General features: G+C 34.5%; 1 protein-coding gene across 1 annotated transcript in view; it reads left to right on the forward strand.

Moving 5' to 3' along the window:
• The window catches only part of LOC148950211 (platelet glycoprotein 4-like), an 83,236-nt gene that overhangs the window by 24,000 nt on the left and 32,909 nt on the right, over window positions 1–26,327 (forward strand). Inside the window, exons 3-4 of the mRNA XM_089092234.1 lie at window positions 19,752–19,909; window positions 25,130–25,277. Of these exons, the coding sequence (XP_088948360.1) occupies window positions 19,752–19,909; window positions 25,130–25,277 (306 nt within the window). The remainder of the gene's footprint in view (window positions 1–19,751; window positions 19,910–25,129; window positions 25,278–26,327) is intronic.

Genomic DNA, 26,327 nt, shown 5'->3' on the forward strand with positions numbered 1-26,327 from the left:
GACCATTTCAGAGCAAGTTACTTTCTTAATGTCCCTTCTAACCCCATTTTCCAACTTTAAGTACTTATCTTTTTCACCCGCAACTATACTTTACAGCTTTTTTGATACATCAACACCAAGAAATACATTTGAAAGAACATTTAAGAGCAAGTTTCTTTCTTTTTATCCCTACTAAATACTTTTTTCAACGTTAAGAACACATCTTTTTCACCCACAACTATAAGTTACAGCTTTTTTGATAACTAAACAACTTTAAATACATTTCAAATGACTTTGTAGAGCAAGTTACTTTCTTAATGTCCCTTATAAACCTATTTTCCAACTTGAAGTAATTATCTTTTTCACCCACAACTATACTTTACAGCTTTTTGGATACATCAACACCAAAAAATACTTTTCAAAGTCTAATTTAGAGCAAGTTACTTTCTTAATGTCCCTTCTAAACCAATTTTCCAACTAGAATAACTTACCTTTTTCACCACAACTATACTTTACAGATTGTTGGATACTTCAACACCCAGAAATACTTTTCAAAGACCATTTCAGAGTAAGTTACTTTCTTAATGTCCCTCCTAAACCCATTTTCCAACTTGATGTACTTATATTTTTCCCCGACAACTACAATTTACAGCTTTTTGGTTACCTCAACACCAAGATATACATTTCGAAGACTATTTCAGAGCAAGTTCCTTTCTAAATGTTCCTTCTAAGACCAATTTCCAACTTGAAGTACTTATCTTTTTCACCCAAAACTATTCTGTACAGCTTTTTTGATACATCAACACCAAGAAATAATTTTACAAACACATTTCAGAGCAAGTTACTTTCTTAATGTCCCTCCTAAACCCATTTTCCAACTTGAAGTACTTATCTTTTTCACCCACAACTATACTCTACAGCTTTTTGGATACCTCAACACCATGAAATACTTTTCAATGACCATTTCAGAGCAAGTTACTTTCGTAATGTCCCTCCTAAACCCATTTTCCAACTTTAAGTACTTATCTTTTTCACCCACAACTATACTTTACAGCTTTTGAATACCTCAACACCAAGAAATACTTTTCAAAGACCATTTCAGAGCAAGTTACTTTCTTAATGTCCCTTCTAAACCCATTTTCCAACTTGAAGTACTTATCTTTTTGACCCACAACTATACTTTACAGCTTTTTGGTTACCTCAACACCAAGAAATACTTTTCAAAGACCATTTCAGACCAAGTTACTTTCTTAATGTCCCTACTAAACACATATTCCAACTTGAAGTACTTATCTTTTTCACCCACAACTATACTTAACAGCATTTTGGTTACCTCAACACCAAGAAATACTTTTCAAATACAATTTCAGAGCAAGTTACTTTCTTAATGTCCCTTCTAAACCCATTTTCCAACTTGAAGTACTTATCTTTTTCACCCACAACTATACTTCACAGCTTTTTGGTTACCTCAACACCAAGAAAAACTTTTCAAAGACCATTTCAGAGCAAGTTACTATCTTAATGTCCCTCCTAAACCCATTTTACAAGTTGAAGTACTTATCTTTTTCACACACAACTATACTATACAGCTTTTTGGATATCTCAACACCAAGAAATACTTTTCGAAGACCGTTTCAGAGCAAGTTACTTTCTTAATTTCCCTCCTAAACCCATTTTCCAACTTGAAGTACTTATCTTTTTCACCCACAACTATACTTTACAGCTTTTTGGTTACCTCAACAACAAGAAATACTTTTCTCGGAAGAAGAAAAGGCCCAAGACATAAAAAATTTAAAGTTCACTTCTAAATTTACCATGATTGTGATTATTTTCTATGAAGATAAAAGTTTCATTTTAATTCTAAATATTCTTAAATTCAGTTCCATCCTTTCTCAAAGAGATAAAAAAATTTAAAGTTCTGTTCCAAATATTTCCCTGGAAGAAGAAAAGTTCAACTTCGATTTTGAATTTTCTCAATGAAAATGAAATAAGTTATTGATCAATTCTATTTTCTTAAAATATTATAAAATTTTCCACTTCAATTCAGATTTTTCTCAAAGAGATGAAAAAATTTAAAATATTGTTCCAAATTTTTCTTAGAAGATAGAGAAGTTCAAGTTCTAATCTGAATTTTACCAAAGAACATAATTCAATTCTAATTTCTCCAGAAAAAATAAAAAGCTTCCACTTCAGTTTTAAGTTCACCAAGACATAAAAAATTTAAAGTTCAGTTCTAAATTTTTCCGTAGAAGATAGGAAAAGTTTTACCATGATTGTGATTATTTTCTATGAAGATAAAAAGTTTCACTTTAATTCTAAATTTTCTTAAATTCAATTCCGGCTTTTCTCAAAGAGATGAAAAAATTTAAAGTTCGGTTCCAAATATTTTCCCGGAAGAAGAAAAGTTCAACTTCGATTCTGAATTTTCTTAATGAAAATGAAATAAGTCATTGATCAATTCTATTTTCATAAAATATTATAAAATTTTCCACTTCAATTCAGATTTTTCTCAAAGAGATGACAAAATTTAAAATATTGTTCCAAACTTTTCATAGAAGATAGAAAAAGCTATACTTTGATTGTGATTATTCTTCATTAAGATATGGAGCTCCACTTTAATTCTAAGTTTTCTCGAAGAAGTGCAAAATGTACAAGTTCTCTTCTGAATTTTCTTAGAGAGGAGAAAAAAGTTAGCTCAATTCTGAAATTTACCAATGAAAATGAAAAAGCTTCCATTTCAGTTCATAATTTCTCAAAGACATAAAAATTTAAAGTTCAATTCTAAATTTTTCCATAGAAGATAGGAATGGCTATACTATGAGTGTGATTATTTACCATGAAGATAAAAAGTTTCACTCTATTTCTATTTTTCTTAAATTCAGTTCATTCATCTAAGCACCAAAAACAATAGGTTAGGTTAGGTTAGGTATAAATAAATATTAATAAATAATAATAAAAATTTCTCAATGTTTAATTTATTCTATGTTATGTTAACTTATCATGAGTTCTCATGATAAGCTAACCTAACCTAACTTAAACATGGTAAAAAGATTAAATTAGGTTAGGTTAGATTAAGTTAGGTCAGGTTAAGTTAGGTTAGGTTAGCCTACGTACGCGCGCGTACGTAGCCTGACCTGACCTGGAAAATGGGTTTAGGAGGGATATTAAGGAAAGACCTTGCTCTGAAATGTCTTTTGAAAAGTATTTCTGGGTGTTGAGGTATCCAAACAGCTGTACAGTATAGTTTTTGGTGATAAAGAACAGGACTTGAAGCTGGAATTTGTGTTTAGTATTGTCATTAATAAAGTACTGTGCCCTTACATGGTGTTTGAAAAGTATTTCTTGGATTGGAGGTATCGAAAAAGCTGTTAAATATCGCTTTAGGTGAAAAATATAAGTACACCAATTCGGAAAATGGGTTTGGGAGGGACATTAAGAAATTAACTTGCTCTGAAACGGTCTTTGAAAAGTAATTCTTGGTGTTGAGGTATCCAAAAAGTTGTAAAGTATAGTTGTGGGTGAAAAAAATAAGTACTTCATGTTGGAAAATGGGTTTAGGAGGGGCATTAAGAAAGTAACTTGCTCTGAAATGGTCTTTGAAAAGTATTTCTTTGTGTTGAGGTATCCAAAAAGCTGTAAAGTATAGTTGTGGGTGAAAAAGATAAGTACTTCAAGTTGGAAAATGGGTTTAGAAGGGACATTAAGAAAGTAACCTGCTCTGAAATGGACTTTGAATAGTATTTCTTGGTGTTGAGGTATTCAAAAAGCTGTAAAGTATAGATGTGGGTGAAAAAGATACGTACTTCAAGTTGGAAAATGGGTTTAGGAGGGACATTAAGAAAGTAACTTGCTCTGAAATGGTCTTTGAAAAGTATTTCTTGGTGTTGAGGTATCCAAAAAGCTGTAAAGTATAGTTGTGGGTGAAAAAGATAAGTACTTCATGTTGGAAAATGGGTTTAGAAGGGACATTAAGAAAGTAACTTTCTCTGAAATGGTCTTTGAAAAGTATTTCTTGGTGTTGAGGTAACCAAAAAGCTGTAAAGTTTAGTTGAGGGTGAAAAAAGTAAGTACTGCAAGTTGGAAAATGGGGTTTAGGAGAGCACATTAAGAAAGTAACTTGCTCTGAAATGGTCTCTTGAAAAGTATTTCTTGGTGTTGAGGTATCCAAAAAGCTGTAAAGTATAGTTCTGGGTGAAAAAAATAAGTGCCTCAAGTTGGAAAATGGGTTTAGGAGGGGCATTAAGAAAGTAACTTGCTCTGAAATGGTCTTTGAAAAGTATTTCTTGGTGTTGAGGTATCCAAAAAGCTGTAAAGTATAGTGTGGGTGAAAAAGATAAGTACTTCAATTTGGAAAATGGGTTTAGGAGGGACATTAAGAAAGTAACTTGCTCTGAAATGGTCATTGAAAAGTATTTCATGGTGTTGAGGTATTCAAAAAAGATGTAAAGTATAGTTGTGGGTGAAAAAGATAAGTACTTCAAGTTGTAAAATGGGTGTAGGAGGGACATTAAGAAAGTAACTTGCTCTGAAATGTCTTTTGAAAAGTATTTCTGGGTGTTGAGTTATCCACATAGCTGGAAAGTAGAGTTTTGGGTGAAAAAGATAAGTACTTCTAGTTGGAAAATGAGTTTAGGAGGGACTTTTGGGAAGTAGCTAGCAATGATTTTTTATATGAAAAGAATTTCTTGGTTAATTTGTTACCAAAATGCTGTTTATATTAGTTTAGGATGACAATGTAAATACCTAAATGTTGGGAATTGAGTTTATGGTGGACATAGATAATGGACCAAAATCTTTCATGGTCTTAGTAAAGTATTTCTTGGTGTTGAGGTATCCAAAAAGCTATAACGTATAGTTGTGGGTGAAAAAGATAAGTACTTCAAGTTGGAAAATGGGTTTAGGAGGGACATTAAGAAAGTAACTTGCTCTGAAATGGTCTTCGAAAAGTATTTCTTGGTGTAGAGGTATCCAAAAAGCTGTAAAGTATAGTTGTGGGTGAAAAAGATAAGTACTTCAAGTTGGAAAATGGTTTTAGTAGTGACATTGAGAAATTAACTTGCTCTGAAATGGTCTTTGAAAAGTATTTCTTGGTGTTAAGGTAACCAAAAAGCTGTAAAGTATAGTTCTGGGTGAAAAAGAGAAGTACTTTCAAGTTAGAAAATGGGTTTAGGAGGGGCATTAAGAAAGTAACGTGCTCTCAAATGGACTTTGCAAATTATTTCTTGGTGTTGAGGTATCCAAAAAGCTGTAAAGTATACTTGTGGGTGAAAAAGATAAGTACTTCAAGTTGGAAAATGGGTTTACGAGGGACATTCAGAAAAATTAACTTGCTCTGAAATAGTCTTTGAAAAGTATTTCTTGGTGTTGAGGTATCCAAAAAGCTGTAAAGTATAGTTGTGGGTGAAAAAGATAAGTACATCATGTTGGAAAATGGGTTTAGGAGGGGCATTAAGACAGTAACTAGCTCTGACATGGTCTTTGCAAAGAATTTCTAGGTGTTGTGGTATCCTAAAATCTGTAAATTATAGTTGTGGATGAAAATGATCAGTACTTCAAATTGGAAAATGGGTATAGGAGGGGCATTAAGAAAGTAACTTGCTCTAAAAGGGTCTTTGAAAAGTATTTCTTGGTGTTGAGGCATCCAAAAAGCTATAAAGTATTGTTGTGGGTGAAAAAGATAAGTACTTCAAGTTGGAAAATGGGTTTAGGAGGGACATTAAGAAAGTAACTTGCTCTGAAATGGTCTTTGAAAAGTATTTCTTGGTGTTGAGGTATCCAAAAAGCTGTAAAGTATAGTTGTGGGTGAAAATGATAAGTACTTCAAGTTGGAAAATGGGTTTAGGAGGGACATGAAGAAAGTAACATGCTCTAAAATGTTCTTTGCAATGTATTTCGTGGTGTGGTATTATCCTAACAGCTGTAAAGTAGTGTGGGGTGTGAAGTAGATACGTCATTCAAGTTCTTCAAGGTAGGTCGGCAGGTCACTATGAAATCAACGTGTTCTGAAATGGACTTTGAAAAGTATTTCTTGGTGTTGAAGTATCCAAAAAGCTGTAAAATATAGTTGTGGGTGAAAAAGATAAGTACTTCAAGTTGGAAAATAGGTTTAGGAGGGATATTAAGAAAGTAACTTGCTCTGAAATAGTCTTTGAAAAGTATTTCTTTGGTGTTGAGGTATCCAAAAAGCTGTAAAGTATAGTTGTGGATGAAAAAGATAAGTACTTCAACTTTTAAAATAGGTTTAGAAGGGACAATAAGAAAGTAACTTGCTCTGAAATGGTCTTTGAAAAATATATCTTGGTGTTGAGATATCCAAAAAGCTGTAAAGTATAGTTGTGGGTGAAAAAGATAAGTACTTCAACTTGTAAAATGGGTTTAGGAGGGACATTAATAAATTAACTTGCTCTGAAATGGTATTTGAAAAGTATTTCTTGGTGTTGAGGTATCCAAAAAGCTGTAAAGTATAGTTGTGGGTGAAAAATATAAGTACTTCAAGTTGGAACATGGGTTTAGAAGGGACATTAAGAAAGTAACTTGCTCTGAAATGGTCTTTGAAAAGTATTTCTTGGTGTTGAGGTAACCAAAAAGCTGTAAAGTATAGTTGTGGGTGAAAAAGATAAGTACTTCAATTTGGAAAATGGGTTTATAAGGGACATTAAGATAGTAACTTGCTCTGAAATGGTCTTTGAAAAGTATTTCTTGGTGTTGAAGTAACCAAAAAGCTGTAAAGTATAGTTGTGGGTGGAAGAGATAAATACTTCAACTTGTTAAATGGGTTTAGGAGGGACATTAAGAAAGTAGCTTGCTCTGAAATGATCTTTGAAAAGTATTTATTGGTGTTGAGGTATCTAAAAAGCTGTAAAGTATAGTTGTGGGTGAAAAAGAAAAGTACTTCAAGTTGAAAAATGTTTTTAGGAGTGACATTAATAAAATAACCTGCTCTGAAAAGTTATTTGAAAATTATTTTATCGAGTTGAGGTATCAAAAAATCTTTCAATTATAGTTTTGGTTGAAAAATATAAGTAATTCAATTTGGAAAACCGGTTTAGGAGGGACATTCAGAAAGTACCTTGCTCTGAAATGGTCATTGAAAAGTATTTCATGGTGTTGAGGTATCCAAAAAAGCTATAAAGTATAGTTGTGGGTGAAAAAGATAATTACTTAAATATGGAAAATGTGTTTAGGAGAGAAATTAAGAAAGGAACTTGCTCTGAAATGTCTTTTGATAAGTATTTATTGGTGTTGAGGTATCCAAAAAGCTGTTAAGTATATTTGTGGGTGAAAATGATAGGTACTTCATGTTGGAAAATTGGTTTAGAAGGGATATTACGAAAGTAACTTGCTCTGAAATGTCTTTTGAAAAGTATTTCTTGGTGTTGAGGTATCCAAAAAGCTGTAAAGTATAGTTGTGGATGAAAAAGATAAGTACTTCAACTTGTAAAATAGGTTTAGAAGGGACATTAAGAAAGTAACTGGCTCTGAAATGGTCTTTGAAAAGTATTTCTTGGTGTTGAGGTTTCCAAAAAAGCTGTAATGTATAGTTGTGGGTGACGAAGATAAATACTTCAAGTTGGAAAATGGGTTTTGAAGGGGCATTAAAAAAGTAAATTGGTCTTAAAGGGTCGTTGAACAGTATTTATTGGTGTTGAGGTATCCAAAAAGATGTTAAGTATAGTTGTGGGTGAAAAAGATAAGTACTTCAACTTGTAAAATAGGTTTAGGAGGGACATTAAGAAAGTAACTTGCTCTGAAATAATCTTTGAAAAGAATTTCTTGGTGTTGAGGTATCCCAAAAACTGTAAAGTATAGTTGTGGGTGAAAAAGATAAGTACTTCAAGTTGGAAAATGGGTTTAGGAGGGACATTAAGAAAGTAACTTGCTCTGAAATGGTCTTTGAAAAGTATTTTATGGTGTTGAGGTATCCAAAAAAGCTGCAAAGTATAGTTGTGGGTGAAAAAGATAAGGACTTCAAGTTGGAAAATGGGTTTAGGAGGGACATTAAGAAAGGAACTTGTTCCCGTCAGGACCTTCTGATAGGGTTCTACCGATTATGTAATCAATTTCTCAGAAATCCATTTGTCATAGTTTATTACGTCATTCTATGCACATAAATGGATTCCCGTCACGAGCTCCTGATAGGGTTCTACCGATTATGTAATCAATTTCTCAGAAATCCATTTGTCCTAGGTGATTACGTCATTCTATGCACATAAATGGATTCCCGTCACGAGCTCCTGATAGGGCTCTACCGATTATGTAATCAATTTCTCAGAAATCCATTTGTCCTAGTTGATTACGTCATTCTATGCACATAAATTGATTCCCGTGACGAGCTCCTGATAGGGCTCTACCGATTATGTAATCAATTTCTCGGGAATTCTCTCCCTTCGATTCCGCAAACAATATATCTCTTCCCCACCTTCCCCTTAGAAACAACAAATTAATTCCCCTTTCTTGAATCAATAATTCTCTTTGGAAACAACAAATTAATTCCCCTTTCGTGAATCAATAATTCCCCTTAGAAACAACAAATTAATTCCCCTTTCTTGAATCAATAATTCCCCTTAGAAACAACAAATTAATTCCCCTTTCGTGTCAAATCAATCAATCATGTCATCATCTGTCACGTGTGATCTAAACTTTGCCCCGGAAACAATTCTGGTCGAACTCCAAAGACATTAATTAACTTGACGTCATCTGTCAGACATTAATTAACTTCCCCGGAAACAATTTGATTAATGACTGACAGCATAGGTGTTCTCCCTAGGGAGGCTATGCCCATATTTGGTGTACTGACAGAGTTAGACTAAATTGTAGATGGCAGCAGGGGTGAGTGTCACGAGCTCCTGAGGCCTTTCTACTGATGTTGGACATGTCAAACCCTCACAATTATGCCAAACTATAGATTCTTATAAAAAAAACGAAAAGATAAAAAAAATTCATGAAAATGACTTTGTCAATAAAAAACATACTGAAATTCATCTAAAAAAAATTTTTCCACAAAAAAAAGTTTTTCAAAGAAAAATAAAGAGCTCCATTAAGCCAAAAATGGGTAGAAATGAAGTCAAGTAATCATCCAAGCGTAAAACAACCTTGACTCACTACGGTATCAATAAATAAATGAAACTCAAAATGAACAGAAATTAGAATAAGTAGCCGAGTCAAACTCGAAACGAGCAAAAACTAACATTAATAGGGCTGATAACCCCCATGCCTTCTCAAAACCAGAAAATAATTTGCGCTTTACTGAAAACAAAATATGTTTAAATGTTTTCACCTTTTTACTTAAATAAGTAAAAAACTTTTTTTACTCGCCTTTTTTTACCCTTTTTTATTTTAAGGACTCAATATTAGTATAGGTATATTAAACTGACAATCCACAGTCATATGTTTTTTTGTGTTTTTTTTTTTTTCAGTAAAGGGTAAGTTATGTTCTGGTCTTGAGAAGGCATGGGGGTCAGCCCTAGTAATGTTAATTTTTGCTCGTTTTGAGTTGAACTAGGCTATATATTATAATTTATGTTCGTTTTGAGTTTCATTTAATTGTTGATAGTGATTTGTGGTAGTTTTACGCTTGGAAGATTATTTGACTTTATTTCTGCCCATTTTTGACTTAATAGAGCTCTTTACTTTTCTCTGAAAACTTATTCGAAGGGAAAAGTTTTTTTAAATTAATACAAATATATGACACCGTCATTCAGCCAGGGGGAAGGCTGGCACCCCCTTCCCCCCCCCTTATGGGCGCCCATGTCTAGTGCTATCACACCAGAGGGAATTGAAACATTCTAACATTTTAACTCGTAATTTCTCCTGAAAAGGGACATTCGGCCCAAAATACTATGGAGCAAAGTTAAAAGAACAATTCAAAGGGTAGTAATGCAGTATCCCAGTCTCAGAGGCCGTACTGGCGTGTTGTATACTATTCGCGCCTAAGCATAAATACAGTCTATAAAAGCGAACCTTTATTACAGACCGCTTATCCAATAACACTAACAGCTAATGGGTATAGCATAGCTGTGCGCTATCTAATAGGACTTGCGCCAATTGATTCCCTTTCGGGGTGGGAGTATATATATATATATATATTATATATATATATATATATATATATATATATATATATATATATATATATATATATATATATATATATATATATATATATATATATATATATATATATATATATTTTTTTTTTTTTTTTTTTTTTTTTTTTTATATATATATATATATATATATATATATATATATATATATATATATATATATATATATATATATATATATATATTATATATATAAATATATAAATATATAAATATATATATATGTTATATATATGTATATTATATATATATATATATATATATATATATATATATATATATATATATATATATATATATATATATATATATATATATATATATATATATATATATATATATATATATATATATATATATATATATATATATATATATATATATATATATATATATATATATATATATATATATGTATATATATATGTATATATATATATATATATATATATATATATATATATATATATATATATATATATATATATATATATACTCCCATGTACAAAAATGTGGAATTTTGCTTTTTTTTTGGCCGGAAGAAAGATCACGGATGCGTGTTTATATATTTTTTTCCAAGGATGATCGTATCCAAAGCCGTATCCAGGGGGGAGGGTTTAGGGGGTTTTAACCCCTCCCCCCCTAAATGTTTGTCTGAGTCGTAAAAACGTAACAAAAGTGGACATAAACAAATTTTGTATGCGTTTAATGATTGTTTTGTGTAACCCCCCCCCCCCCAAAAAAAAAAAAATTGAATAAAACCCCCTCAGAAAAAAAAATCCTGGGTACGGCCTTGATCGTATCGAACTAGTGATCGTAGAAGATCGGAAGAGGGCTTATTTGATTGGAAATCAAAAGTTCTAGTGTCGTTTTTAAGTGATGAAAAATATTGGAGGGCAGCTAACCCCCTGCCACGCTCCTTTTTTCCCAAAAGTCGTCCGGTAAAAATTTTGAGATAATCATTTTTTCAAAATAGTCGAAAATCTAATACCTATGTCTTGAGGATGACTTAGACCCCCACAGTCACCGGGGGAAGGGCTGCAAGCTAAATTCCCCCAATGCATAATTTTCTCTGGCAAGCTCAACCCCTGGAAACTTCCCTCCCCTTGGAAAATTCTCCCTTGAAAATACCCGCAACAGAAAATTTGTCCCCATCTCATACGAAAATGTTTACATACAGGGTAATTCCCAATAACAAATACTATGGGAACAGTAGGGAGATTTATAACTGTAAGACCTTTCCCCTGGGGCTGGGGGGGCATGTTATATCCAAAGGCATAGTTACTAGGCCTTTCAATTCTGATGAAAAAAATGGTTATCTCAAAATTTTTATCGGACGATTTTGGAAGAAGGGGCGGGGAGGAGGCCATGTTGCCCTCCAATCTTTTTAATCGCTTTAAAGGGCATTATAACTTTTAATTTCCGTTCGAATGAGTCCTTTCACGAAATTCTAGGACCACTGGGTCGATACAATCAACCAAGGATGAAAAAAAATAATAAATAAATAAAAAAATAAACAAGCATCTATGATCTTTCTTCTGGTAAAATAAAATAACAAAATTCCACATTTTTGCAGACAGGAGCTTGAAACCTCTATAGTAGGGTTTTCTAATACGCTGATTCTGGTGGCATGATTTTCATTAAGATACTATGACTTTTAGGGGGTGTTTCTCCCTATTTTGGAAAATCTGGCAAATTTTCTCAGGCTCGTAACATTTATTGAGTGAGACTAAAATTAACGAAACTTATATATTTGAAATCAGCATAATAAGCCGATTCTTTTGATATGTCTATTCTACTGCTACTACTAACAACTCACCGGCCAACACAACTACGCACGCCAGCACAACTACGGTCGATTTTCCTCCATCCCAATCTATTCAACGCCTCCTTCTTTACATCCTCCCAGGAAGTTCCCTTGACCTTTAAATCTTTCTGTATGACACCCCCCCACCCCAGACGATGACGACCTGCTTTTCGTTTAGCCCTAGACGGTTGGCCAAAAAGGACAATCTTCGGCAATCTGTCATCCTTCCTCCGCAGAACGTGCCCTAGCCATCTCAACCTTTCTTTCATTATAGCCCTAGAAAGCGGGATTGAACCAATTTTTTGTACAGCCTACTGAAATACAGTCAGTCAGCCGGGTACCCAGAACAATCCGTAGGCAATTTCTCTGGAAAACGTCTGGCAAATCTCCATCCGCTTTTCGGAGTGCCCATGCTTCAGAGCCATATTTGACCACTGTCATCACTGTAGCTTCCAATATTCTAATCTCGGTTTGCAGACTTATCTTCCTGTTCTTCCAAACTTTGTTTAACTGCGAAAAAACACTCTGAGCCTTGGCTATTCTTCTTTTAACACCTTCACTGCTCCCACGTATTCTAGCACCCTGAACTCGCAAAACCTCTAAAGGTTGATTCATTTTGCTCACACTTTCATCTAGGACGCTTAAATCATCAGCATTATCTAAGCCCAGGAGAGTTGTTCCTCCCCATTTGATTCCGTGGCCTCCCATTGCCTTTCCTGTGCTCCTTAAGACAAAGTCCATCAGAATGATCCATATAAAGGGGGATAGAACACAACCATGCTTAACTCCTGATTTAATACAAAGCCAACTGCTAACCTCATTTACTACCTTAACCGCAACAGTGTTATTCTCGTACAAAGCACTAATCCCTTTAGTGTATTTGACTGGTATACAATACAAGGATAAGACCTTTGCTAAAGCTCTTCTATCAACAGAATCGAACGCTTGCCCATAATCTATAAAACTGAGGACCAAAGGTGTTTGACAATTCAGACACTTCTCAATTATTAACCTAAGAGAGAGAATTTGGTCGACATATCCTCTACCTTCTAAAACCACACTGTTCTTCTCTTAAAACTTCATCTACAGTATCCCCCAGTCTAAAAAGTATCACATTACTAAGTAATTTGCTACCTAAAGAGACCAGTTTAATGCCTTAATAATTACAATACTCACTCCTATTATCTTTCTTACTCACTGGTTGAACTTAGTTTTTCCTAAAATCGATAAGTTCTTCCCTTTTTCAAAAATTGTATTCATAATTTTCAGTAGCTGGTTTTTTACTATAGAGCCACCATCACCATATTTAATAAGCTCATTTACCACACTATCAACACCTGGAGCCTTATTATTTTTAATCCTTTTAGTGCTGTCGCTAATTCTTCCTCATAAAACAAATCTTCCGTCACATCCACGGTATCACAAACTTTTTTATTTTCCTCTAGATCTTTTCCTGCAACTCTGTCTCGATTTAGCACATTCTCAGAATGTTCTGCCCATCTCTCTTTAATTTTTTCCTTATCACTAATTGTGGCCCCGTTCCTATCTTTAATTAAATAAATAAAACTAGTTTTTTTTAACTGAAAGCAAGGAGCGACATTAAAACTTAAAACGAACAGAAATTATTCCGTATATGAAAGGGGCTGTCCCCTTCTCAAAGCCTTGCTTTTTACGCTAAAGTTTTTTATTGTTTTAAAAAATAAAGTTGTGAGACAAAGTCAAACTTTGGCGTAAAGAGCGAGGCATTGAGGAGGGGACAGTCCCTTTAATATATGAAGTAATTCCTGTTCGTTTTAAGTTTTAATGTTACTCCTTACTTTCAGTAAAAAAAGTAGTTTTTTTTATATTTAATTTCTGAATGTTTTTTAATTAATGCAGCTTTGATTTTGGCTACATGAATAATTAAAACAAAATTTGCATATAAATTATACTTTTTTTTAGCTAAATGGTTTTCTCAAAATTTTAATCAAATGTAAATTATGAATTACTTGCGTAACGAAGTTATACGTTCGCATATTTTTATTGGGTATATTAGGGAGTTCACCACTTATTCGATTCCTCATTCTTTGCGATAAGTCCGCAATTTGTTACAGTTCTTTAAGAACGACCCCTTGATGACAAAGGCCGTTAATTAGAATAAATAGCTCTTATGAAGGTACAAAAAAAACATTAACGTAAAGAGTGAGGTAATGACTAGGGGGCGAACCCAATCACATACGTAATAATTTTTGTTCGTTTTAAATTTTGATGTTGCTCCTTACTTTCAGTTGATAAAATTGTTCTTCTTATTATATAATTTTTGATCGTTTTTTTAATACTCCTGGGATCTCCGGGGCCTCCTTCATAGTAATTTCCCTTCACCCATGAAAAGTTCCTCCATGGAAAGATCTTCCCACGTAACCCCTGGCCCCCTCCCCTGACTACCAGAAAAAATACCCCTGAAAACTGCTGTATATTTCCCAATAACCAATACTATACGTAAACATTGGGCAAAGTTCATAACTTGCAGACCTTCCCCCTGGGGCTGTGGGGGATTAAGTCATCCTCAAAGACATAGTTATTGTATTTTTCAACCATACTGAACAAAATGGCTGTTTAAAAATTTTGATATGGTGACTTTGGGAAAAAAATGGGTTCTTGTGCACTTTATGGTATCACCGCTATATATTTTACAGGCAACTACTAATGGATACCCGTCAAACGGGTATTTGCAAGACATAGATTGATTTCAAAGCGTTAGATAGATAGATAGATATTTATTGCAAAACAAAAGCTTCTTTGGCCCATGGCAAAAACAAACACAGTTGCATATAAAGTCAAAACACATGATAATAACATATATAACAATAACTAAACATAGCCCATAGCAAATAAAAATAAAATAACATAACAATTGCAACACAAAAGCACACATAATACTATAAAACTAACTCACATAATTACACACAATGTCACACATAATAATAATAATAATCGTGTATTCAAAAGCCTTTCTACAGGGCCATATACACTATACATCAAATATAACAGGAAAACAAAAAGAGTAAAACTCCCCTCAGCATTTTTATTCCAAACAATAACAAATCTTCTTCACAATAGTTCCTTTCTTATCTTTAGTGCCTGATCAACAAATCTACATAATCTACACATGAGGCTAGGTACCGTCTGAGACAACATGCCCCGAAGTGAAAAATTATTTTTCCGCAAAATACCCTCCCTCAAATCAGTAAGCCCCTGGCACCGGCACAGAAAATGGTCCAGATTTTCCTCTTCAATATTACAAATGGGACACGTGTACCTAGACGCCGGGAACCCCTTACCTCTCTTAAATACTTTACTCCTCCATCTTAAAGGCAAACAGTTGGCCCGCAGCTGCAACCAATATGACATACACTTAATTGACAAAGTAAATTTAAAGTAAATCTCCTGGCCAAACACCTTTTTAACATCCTTATAAACGCTTGACGTTTTGGATCTTTTAGTTGAAGTCCCCCATGTCTGTGTATCCTGATATTAAATTCATTGTTTAACTATTCCTTTTTCATAAATCTTACTAATGGAGGGATCTCAACCATCATTTAATATATAGGGCAATCCTAATCGGCCTAATAAGGATTTAACCCTAGATGGCCACGACCTCTTACGCCTTGAAACAAGTATCTCTTCATAGTCCTGTCTAATAAGTTTACCTCGTGGTACCTGTACTATGTTCATTCAAAATCTAACTACCTGAACCAGGCTATGTTTACGGAGCGAAAAAAAGCTCTAGCTCACCTTTCAAAAAGTTAGTATGCGTAGTCTTATGGAGACCGAGGATCCTTTTGTAATAAATTACTTGAAGGGTCACCTGCTGTTCTACCACTTCCATCCCCCATAATTCCCCACCGAAATGAATAACTGGGATAATTTTCGTTAAAAAAATTCTCTTATGCATTACTAGACTCTTAATACCCATAACTGTACAATTCCTAAAAATCGTCGATATAGCCGCTTTCCCCCTTTTTACTGACTCTTTAATGTGGGCACACCAACTACCATTATTTTGAAACACAAAACCTAAATATTTTGAATTTTCAACTATCTTTATTTCTATACTATCGTTATTGCTCATTGCGTTTACAATATTTAAACTGTTGGTTTTTGGGTTTAGAGGGGGAGGTACCTAGGTTAGGTTATGTATTTAATATATGCTATGCTTTACCCCCCCCCCCCTTAATGTGCAAATATATAACCCAAATTTGTTTCTAAACTATTATATATTCATCCTATTTTATTATATTTCATTAGCATTAACCAAACTTGACTTAGCGGTGTGTACGATAAAATGCACAAGTACCAAAAGATGAGCGTGGGAGTGGGCCTAGTTGCACTCTGTTTTTTTGTCACTTAAAAAGGGCACTAGAACTTTTAATTTCCGTTCGAACGAGCCCTTCCGCGATATTCTTGGACCACTGGTTCGATACGATCACCCCTGAAAAAAAAAAAAAAAAAAAACACGCATCCGTGACCTTTTTTCTGGCAAAAAATACAAATTACAGATTTTTGCAGATAGTAGCTTGAAACTTCTATAGCACGGTTCTCTGATACGCTGAATCTCGACTTTTAAGGGGACGTTTACCCCTTTTTTCGAAAGTAGGACAAATTTTCTGAGACGCATAACTTTTGATGGGTAAGAATAAACTTGATGAAACTTATATATTTGAATTAAGCATAAAAATCTGATTTTTTATGTATCTATTGGTATCAAAATTCCGTTTTTTTTTTGTTTCGGTTACTATTGAGCCGGGTCGCTCCTTACTTACGGTTCGTTACGACCAACTGTTTGACTGGGACAAGTGATAACTATTGGTATATCCATATTTCGATCAACGAACCATGTATAGTAGTATCAAGACTATCAACAAAAAAAGAAGTTTGTTTTCTGAAAATTATTAAAGATTTTTGTTCAATTGGCAGAATAATATTGGTCGGAAAAATGTACGGAATGGCTTTATCAAAAGAGACATTGTAACCAGTATCATTACATCTTCAAGGATAGTATGCAGTCGAAGCGGCGTCAAGCTGGCTGTTGCATAACGACTATTGCATTAACATATGCGTTGCGTAAAATTGTTGTTATTACTGATCAGCAGCAACTGTGTTTTGTAAGCGGAAGTACGCAGTAATACTCTACGTTGAACAATCAATAGTCAATAGCAAGGGTTCTTGACCCTTCTGTATCGTAGATCTCTTTTTAGGAATACCAGCATAATGGGCGAAATGCCTAAACTATTTGGCTTACTTCTAGGCGAGCACTTTCTTGATTGAAATTTTAAGTTCTATTCGCATCAACTTCATGTGGTCAGATGCACACTTCTAATATTCAAACAAATAGCCAAACAACGAAATTATTTTTCTCTTTTCAACCGAGCAATCACTACATTAATATCAAAGCCAATATTTATTTTCTTTAAGAATATTTTCCATTTTTATTGCATTTTCGTTTTTATGGACATTACAGTCCTGCTTCTTACATACACAAAAACAGTCACACACAAGTTGCTGCAATTACTTCTTCTACTACCTCTATTAACAATTAATTCGAGCAGCAAGAATCCTCCCCTTGTTTTCTTCCAGAAAGTAAACACTACAGGAGGCAATTTCATTTCTAGTCTTGTCCCTTTTTGCTTCGGACTTTCTCATTAGGTTAGGAAAACTTTTCTTCCGCTACAATGACATTAGGATTGCCTAACAAGACCATGACTGCAAGCAGTAATACAGGGTAACCTCATGAAGTGGTACCCCTTGAGAGCAATATAGCCTATTAAAGTGCATAGTACCCCACTTAGTCTCGATTAATGTGGAATGCTTAAAGTTTATAGTTACCTAACAACCGAGCTGACTTAGGTGGCACTAGCACTTCGCTTGTAGCCTACTAGTATTGAGACGTTGAGGCTGAGAAAAACTTTCCTAACCTTTGTGTTTTCTCTTCTTTATGTGGGTTCTTACTTTCTTAAATGCTAATACACAGAATTATATCGAATAGAATTCACTGCACTGTCTAAAGAGTTTGCTTACACCCATTGTTTCCAGAGTTTTGCTTCGATCGCTAGCTGAATATAAATCTTTTAAACGTTCAGGTTTTTCTCGCATCATGCTCAACTCGCAGACCGTCACCGAAGAAGAGGCGCAATTCTAGCCACAGTACGAATAATATAATACAGAATGGTCGCTGTTGGCAAATTATTATTTTTTTATTTTTTTTATTTTAAAATTGTCTTCCAAGTCAACACAGAAAGCTATCACACTTTTGTGCGACTTTTCCTTGGAAAATTGGACTTTCCATAGGAAAGTGCCATTTTCCGTGTCGTACGTACTAAAGTGTGACAATGATCAAAGAAGTGCAACAAAAAGTACAAAAGTGTGACAGTTGGCAACCCTAATTTTCGTCTAGCACTCGGTGGGAAGTGCCTTTTCTTGTAGATAGGCTAAGCGTTTTGAGTTTCTAAATGTTAACCGTTTGTTTTTGGCATACAGTGGGTACTAGTTGTGCTTGAGGACAAAATATAGTACGTTATCTGAACCTAGATGGCTCAATCCTAACAAGCTCTGCAGAGCCCACTGGACGTTCAGAAAGAAGTAGTTGATACAGTCAAGGATGATTCCTGTGCCATCAACAAAGTCCGAAAATTCTTTGCCGTTGTAATCAAGAGCTGAAATCAAAGTAAAGGTTTTTGCCAGAGTGTCAACGTTTTCCTGAGAATCTTAGGTTGCAGTTCTGTTAGCCCGAGGAGAGGAGGCAGACTTCACTTTTGACGATGGATAGCCTACTTGACATGCCTCCTCCAAATGTTTTCTGTAGTATTTTGGAGGCAAGTGGGAATATTCTCCGTGAACAGGATTTGCAATTGGGGAATAACACAAATGGTATCACTGGATGCCTTGAAGAATCATACTTGATCTTGCTTTAATACAAAGGTAAGTGGCTCTGTTTGTTCTACTTGGTTCTAATAGCCTCCTTTTGGTTGTTGCTGAATAAAGGTTTGTCTTTGCGTGTTGTCTACACCATTATATGTCTCTGCTAGAATCTGATGTAATCCATTAATATGCCTTCACACTCTTGTAAAAACCATCCCTGAGACAGGTTCTTTCAAGCTTAGTATGCAACTGTATTCTGAAGGCTTTCCTAATTCCCTCTTCAATTCGGTCGGATAAACCACTCAGGCTTGATCGGCAGAGAAATCCGAAGATTTTTAGGCTACAACAGTCACAGTGTTGCCTGCAAAAGCCCAAGCATTCAGTTTGAACGAGGCAGAGTGAGATATAAAAAAACATATTGTATATGTCGAAAGAAAAAGCAAACAAAAATCTTTATCGGTGAATATATCTTTAAAGACTAGATAAAAGTCTGTTAAAGTTAATATTGGGTTTTCTAAAATAAAATACTAAGATTCATTTGATGAACGGATATTTTTGCCACAATTGGCCCTTCAAAGCCAAATCCAATTCTTGGCAAAAAAATGATCTGCAATAACATGCATTGTATGTAGATGTCGATCTGTTATATGGACTTGAAACGTTCGCAAAGTCGCTAGATCTATTAATTTTTAGTTATACTTTTTCTTAATCAAAGGATGGTTTCTAAGGGTGGGGAGGTCAAATAAAAGACGCGGAGGGAATTGTCCCTCCGTGTGTGTAGGCATGCTAGTTTAAAACAAAGTGCTTACCCTTGTTCTCTGTACCAAACTGCAATTGCTCAAAACGTTCTTTTTTCCTCGGAATGAGTTTTGGTTCTGGTCGGCTTAGGCAATGCTAACAAGGAACGATACTTGATTACTTAGTTTAATGTTCGGTTTTATGGTAATATCATTAATTTTTAGCAAGCCGTATTAGAAAATGGCACGGACACTTGGGCAGCCTGGATGGAGCCGCCAGTTGCAATCTACCAAAATTTCACGTTCTTCAATGTACTCAACCCTGAAGAAGTATTAAATGGAGGGAAGCCAAGCTTGTCAGAAGTGGGACCTTTTGTGTACAGGTTCGTTTTATTAATCATTCTTTATTTTAACACAGTAATGTCAATTAACTATTGTCAAGGAGGCATACTTGTGCCTCTATAAAGAGGCGACCCACCACAATGTTAAGCGATTTCAGGTCCTAGAGGTCGCAGAGAGACGGCGGTAATCGTATTTTGTAGCCCAAGCTCAAACTAAGAAACTTGCAAAATTTCATCCTCCTCCGACTTTATCTTCATGGGGTAAACTGGGCCGGAAGTTTCGACCCTCCCACCACAGCCCCCTTTAACGTTGTCCGATTGGGCTGAAATTTAGAGGTTAAGCTTTCCTAGGGCCCGGGAGCTTATCCTCGAAATTTCAGCTCAATCCGATCACTCCTTCCCTGTTTTCAAAAAACCAAATATAGCAACTTAAAATTCATCATCATTTCTTTTTTTTCTTATCCACTCCTATAGGCCACAGTTGGCAACTGATCTGGGTGAATGACGACTCATTCGAAGCAAAATTTGATTTGTTAGGGCCTTTTGATAATTTCAGACCGAAAAATTGATCCCTCGAATTTACATTAACTAAAAACCTCGTTTTCCTATATGAGCCCATGTTAATTTTCCCCACCACAGCCCCCCTTTAACGTTGTCTAATCAGACTGAAATTTCGAGGATAAGCTTTCCTGGGGCCTGGGAGCTTATCCTCAAAATTTCAGCTCAATCTTATAACTCCTTCCCTGTTTTCCAAAAACCAAATATCAAGTTTTGTGGGAATTTGCTTGCGTCGAAAATAGATTTCATTTACTAAAAAACAATTACAATTGTGTCTTATTAGTCCAGCGGTTGATACTCCAGACTGTCAGGCGGAAAACCCGGGTTCGATTCACGGTCATAGCAAATTTTTATATACTGAATTTAAACTTTAAAAAAGAAACTCAGTTTCTTTTTTAAATTATTTGAAAAAAATTACGTTTTCTAATTAGTTAAAGAGGCTGAGTTACAAGGTCGACCCTTAAAACGTACAGGGATTAGGAGGCACAGTTGGGGGGCTGTTAAAGAGGCTGAGTCACAAGTTCGAACCTTAAAACGTACAGGGATTAGGAGGCACCCTGTACGACGTGATTTGAGTATTCAGGAATTAAAAGCCTTAACACAAGAATGTTCAAGAGCGGGGGGTTTGGGGGGCGGCCGTCCCCCAACTTTAACTCCTGACACGATCAGCTAACAGTTAGTCAAGCAATAATAAGTAATAAACTGTACAAAAACGTGCAGAAATTATTTGAAAAAAACTACGTTTTCTAAAGAGTTAAAGAGGCTGAGTTACAAGGTCGAACCTTAAAACGTAGAGGGATTAGGAGGCACAGTTGGGGGGCTGCCGCCCCCCAAACCCACCGCTTTCGCAGCCTTTAAAAAAAAAAGTGTTTTAAACTGAAAGTATGGAGCGACATTAAATCTTAAAACGAACAGACATTATTCCGTATATGAAAGAGGCTGTGCCCTCCTCAACGCCTCGCTCTTTACGCTAAAGTTTTTTATTGTTTTAAAAAATAGAGTTGTGAGACAGAGTCAAACTTTAGCGTAAAGAGCGAGGCGTTGAGGAGGGCACAGCCTCTTTCATATACGGAATAATTTCTGTTCGTTTTAAGATTTAATGTCGCTCCTTACTTTCAGTTTTAAAAACTTTTTTTTTATTTAAAAGCTGCGAAAGCGGAGGGTTTGGGGGGCGGCAGCCCCCCAACTATGCCTCCTAATCCATGTACGTTTTAAGGTTCGACCTTGTAACTCAGCCTCTTTAACTCTTTAGAAAACGTAGTTTTTTTTCAAATAATCTTTAGCATATGATGAGTTGATGACTCAGACATCTACAAGATTTAGGCTGTGAAATAAGATGTATTGTTACAAACTATTGCAACTCCCTTGTATTTGAGGGCTAGTGCTATAAAATACGATATAAGCAGCGAAAACCAGTAGGAAAAATCTACTTTGCGAGATCTTTGCTTAGTTACTATTATAGAAACAAATAAAATATACTGAACAAGCTTCATTGCGAAACAAACAAGTAAATCAAGCCTAATTGAAAACTATCTTCATTTGAGCCGAGATACTTCAACTTATATAAAACCCGTTTGTCGTTTGGACCCGATAAGAAAATCGAAAAGAGTAGTTAGTGCTAGTTCCAAATTCTCAAATAAGTTTAAGCTATTAATTTTTTCGAGGTGAATATCCTTTTAAGTTAAAAAAATAACAATTATTTAAGTTATAAATGGTTTGACAATTCAGTGTGAGTCGTAACCCCGGAGAAGACAATGATTGCTTACGATAGAGTTAATTCTTCAGAAACTCAAAAAAGAGTTTTTAACCTGAGTTACATGCTAGATCCAAAATAACATAACTGAAGATTAAAGTGAAATGGTACCTTCCCATTATGTGGACACCTTTAAAAATTCAAGTTTGGTTAGTACTAATGAAATAAAACAAAATAGGATGAAAATATAATAGTTTATAAAAAAAATTTGGGCTATATATTTGCACATTAGGGAGGGGGGGAGGGAGCATTGTATATATTAGATACGTAACCTAACCTAACCTAGGTAACTCCCTCCCCCCTAAACCCCAAAAAACAACAGTTTAAATATAGTTCCCAGATTGAGAAACCTCTGAATACTTGTTTATACCGTTTAACATCAACGGTTAACATCAGATAGCGTCAAATCTTTGCTTTTGTCGAGTGGATGCCTTGGGTCACCTCCCCCTCCCCCTAATCCCCAAAAAACAACAGTTTAAATATAGTTCCCAGAGTGAGAAACCCCTGAATACTTGTTTATACAACATCAGATAGCGTCAAATCTCTGCTTTTGTCGAGTGGATGCCTCGGGTCTTCGTGATTGGTTTTTAGAGGTGTCCACATAATGGGAAAGTACCAGTGAAATGATGACAGTCAAATTCTGGCGTCTGGAGAACTCGAATAACATTAAAGCCATATTTGGTTTACAATACTAATGATTGCATATATACCATTGATTCCCAAATTGGGGCCTGTCAATATTTAGGAGGGTTATGTGCAAGAAAAGCGCCCTCCGGCTGACTATTTTTTAGAGCCTTAATTTTGAAAAAGAAATTTTTCATATGAATGACGCCACATTCATATGCATTCAAAGAGCAAAAAAGATACATGATGTACATGACAAAGATACCAAGTTAATGGTCTTTTAAGTTTCCTTCACGTGAATACGCGTAATATTTTGAGTAGCAAAATTTAAATATCACGAGGGGGCATGGCCCATAATCGATTGGGAACCTCTAGTATAGAGTATATATATTGTAGAAACTTGATTATGTGAAGTTTTGACGCATTAATGAAACTAGATGAATATGAACTACATTCTTGAAACTTATAATAGTTTTAAAAGGTGATCTCGCTACTCTAACACCCAGCTTCAATTCGAAAAGGGTTTTATTACATCCTACAGCTTTTACAGGCAAACTGAAAATTGTGTTTGGCTGCTACAAATTGAATACACATTAAACAAACTTCAATTAATAAATTTGTACATTTTATTATTGTTTGCTTAGTAAAATTGATTTAATGTCTCATGTGTTTAGTTGTGTTCTATAATAAGCTCTCTGACAAAATTTGGGATGCTGTGAAGACCCCTTAGGTTTAATAGGCAAATCAAAGTTTATCAAAAATGGCAAATCAAGTTTATCCTAGTTTTAATCAAACTGCTTTAATGAATCCAGTATTTAATGGAGATTTTTGAAATAGATTCTTAAAGAAAAATTTACTTACGTCACTTGAACATCGTTTTTCGAAAATAGGTGTTTTGTATTTATTTTACATTAAGGCTGCTTAAAAAATACATTAAGGTTGCTTAAAAAATACAATGACGTCATAGAAACGTGGGAAATATTCTATGGGATGCTCCTGCTACGTATTCAGATAGTCTTTCTTGATGTCACTCTTATATTCGTTTATTCTTCTTCTTCTCTTCTGTTGTATTCTGTTAGACTAAAAAAGTTCGTTGTCATTATCAAAAATCTCTTTTTCATGATTCCCATCTCATTGCTGTCCTTTCTCAGGACTCTAATTTTAATGTGATCATGCACGAACAACGAATATGTATTCCAATACCTATATTTACTTATTGCCTTTTCTTTGCTTACCTTTTTTGATCAAATTTGAAATTAAAATTAAAATCTGATACACAGTTCAAATATGTATTTGTGTGTTAGTCCAGATATTCTATTGTTGCAGCGGTAGCTGCAACCTAGTAAAGAGCGGGCCCTTAGTAAGTAAAAATTAAAAAAGTGTTAAAAAAAACAAAAAAAAAACTGGCTAGTAAAAAAGTATTGCCATTTGTGGCTGATTCAGGAATGGTAATTTATACATTTTCATAAGAGTATTGCCAAGCAAGATGCCCTCGGTACAAATTCAAATTATCGAGGTGTATCTTTTTCATTTTCAAATTATTGAGTGTCAAATTATCGAGAACCGACTGGAATTCGATTGTTCCAGTATTTTTTCTGTTTGAACCCCAACCCTTCGTCTCGATAAGAAACATTTAGCCATGGCTAATTTGATTGACCCGTTTTTAATTATTGTACAATAGAACCATCATTTCTATTTTAAATGTATTGCATACCATCAGTAAATATGATAGAAAAAATCAGGCCATTTAATAAAAAAAAGTTGATAACCTTTAAGAGATTAAAAGAGCCGAAGTAAAAGACTTTATATTCCGAACATATTACTAATGTAAAAAAAACACAAATTCCTCTAAAATTTTGACTGATATGAGATCACGTATTTTAAATTACAAACAAGGAATCAAATTGAACCCATGGAAATTTTTTAAAATAGTGGCTTTTTGTGCTATTTAAGTTATATTTATGATTGGAAAAAAAAATCATAAGTTGATCTGATTAAGTCCATGAAAAAACCAGTGGAGAGATTCAAACTTTGATACTTTGATACTCAGTGTATATTTTATATTTTCGAACGAATTAAAAAAATGGTTTCTAAATCAAAATATTTAGGTTTCAATAGCAGTTTTTCTTGTCATATTTTCGTATGAATCTTTATTTTCTGGAAAAATTCTTGAAAATATGTAAAGTTAAAACTCATTTAAGTGATTTGACGTTAGAATCTTAAAAGCTGAAACAAAAAAGATTAAAATTTGGTATTATTGGGGTCTAAATTTTCTTAGGTTTTAATCTTCATGTTAAAATAAAACTTATTAATCACTATTAATTTAGACAGGATCGAAAGAAGATAATCGTCAATGCTGAAACACCAGATGGAACTATCATTTATAAAGAAATTAAATATTGGTTTTTCGACGCCGAAAAATCTTCGCCTCTTAAAGAAGACACAGTTGTCACGATAATAAACCCTGTACTAACGGTAAGCCTCGTCTTCTTCTTTTGAAATAACATTGAATATTAAAATAACATTGCAGTTTATTAATGTAGATTTTATCTAAGATTTCACGTTGAAATTACTGGACCAAAAATATGCCTTTTTTAGTTTTGATTAGTTTCAGAGAAAGGATAATAATTTGATTAATCGAAGGTACTCCATGCCCTTTGTAGGTATGTAAGTATGACGGCAATATACCCTGAAGGTCCAAACCGGTGTTTCTGATCTCCATTTTGTGGCCCTTCAGCCAGGATGTGCAATGGGGGGTCGGGAGCCAGCCATCCTGCGCTTTCGCACACCCTTCCTGCTTACCTTCCCCAGATTTCTGCTTGTACCCATTTAGAACTGGATCGACTCTGGCTGAGCTTACAGAGTCACGCCACTGACTAACGTCCCGATCCAAGTAACTTGCCACGCATCGAACCCGTGCCCACTTGGACAAAGAATTCTCAACCCAGCACACCAACCACTTATCCAGGACGGCTGAACCCTTGCTCAACCCACTTACAGGAAACGGCTCAACCCACTTAACCAGGAAATGCCCATACCCTTTGATTGCACGAGAAATAAAATTAGGTTTTGTCCGAAAGAATTTTTCTTCTATCTTCTGTTCTAACCACTCAATTAGGAATAAATTATTTTGAAAATTTAACAAAGCAATGTTTAAGAGCCAAACAGTAGAATAATTATTCGTTAAATGAAAAAAGTTATCATCAGTTATTTTTAGGGAGTCGAAACCATTATTCTCCGACAGATAGGGTGTGCAACCCCCTTCACTGTTCATATTTCTCGGGCAAATTCAAATTTCTAAATAGAACTACTTATAAAACATAAATACTAAAAAAAGAAAAATAGTGTCAGCTCTGAAAAAAATCCAAGTTTTACCCCAATCTTTCGGAAAAATATGTCTAAAATTTATACATTTACTGATCGAAATGTAAGGATTTCGACATCAGGACAGAAGTCGAGCTTGTTCTGGACATGTTTCAAACAATATCTTCTTCTTTTTCCAGTTTAGATTCCAATTATGTATTT

This window comes from Artemia sp. Qi Xiang Cuo, chromosome 7 (genome assembly GCF_049724085.1).
Source record: "Artemia sp. Qi Xiang Cuo chromosome 7, ASM4972408v1, whole genome shotgun sequence".
Lineage (NCBI taxonomy): Eukaryota > Metazoa > Arthropoda > Branchiopoda > Anostraca > Artemiidae > Artemia > Artemia sp. Qi Xiang Cuo.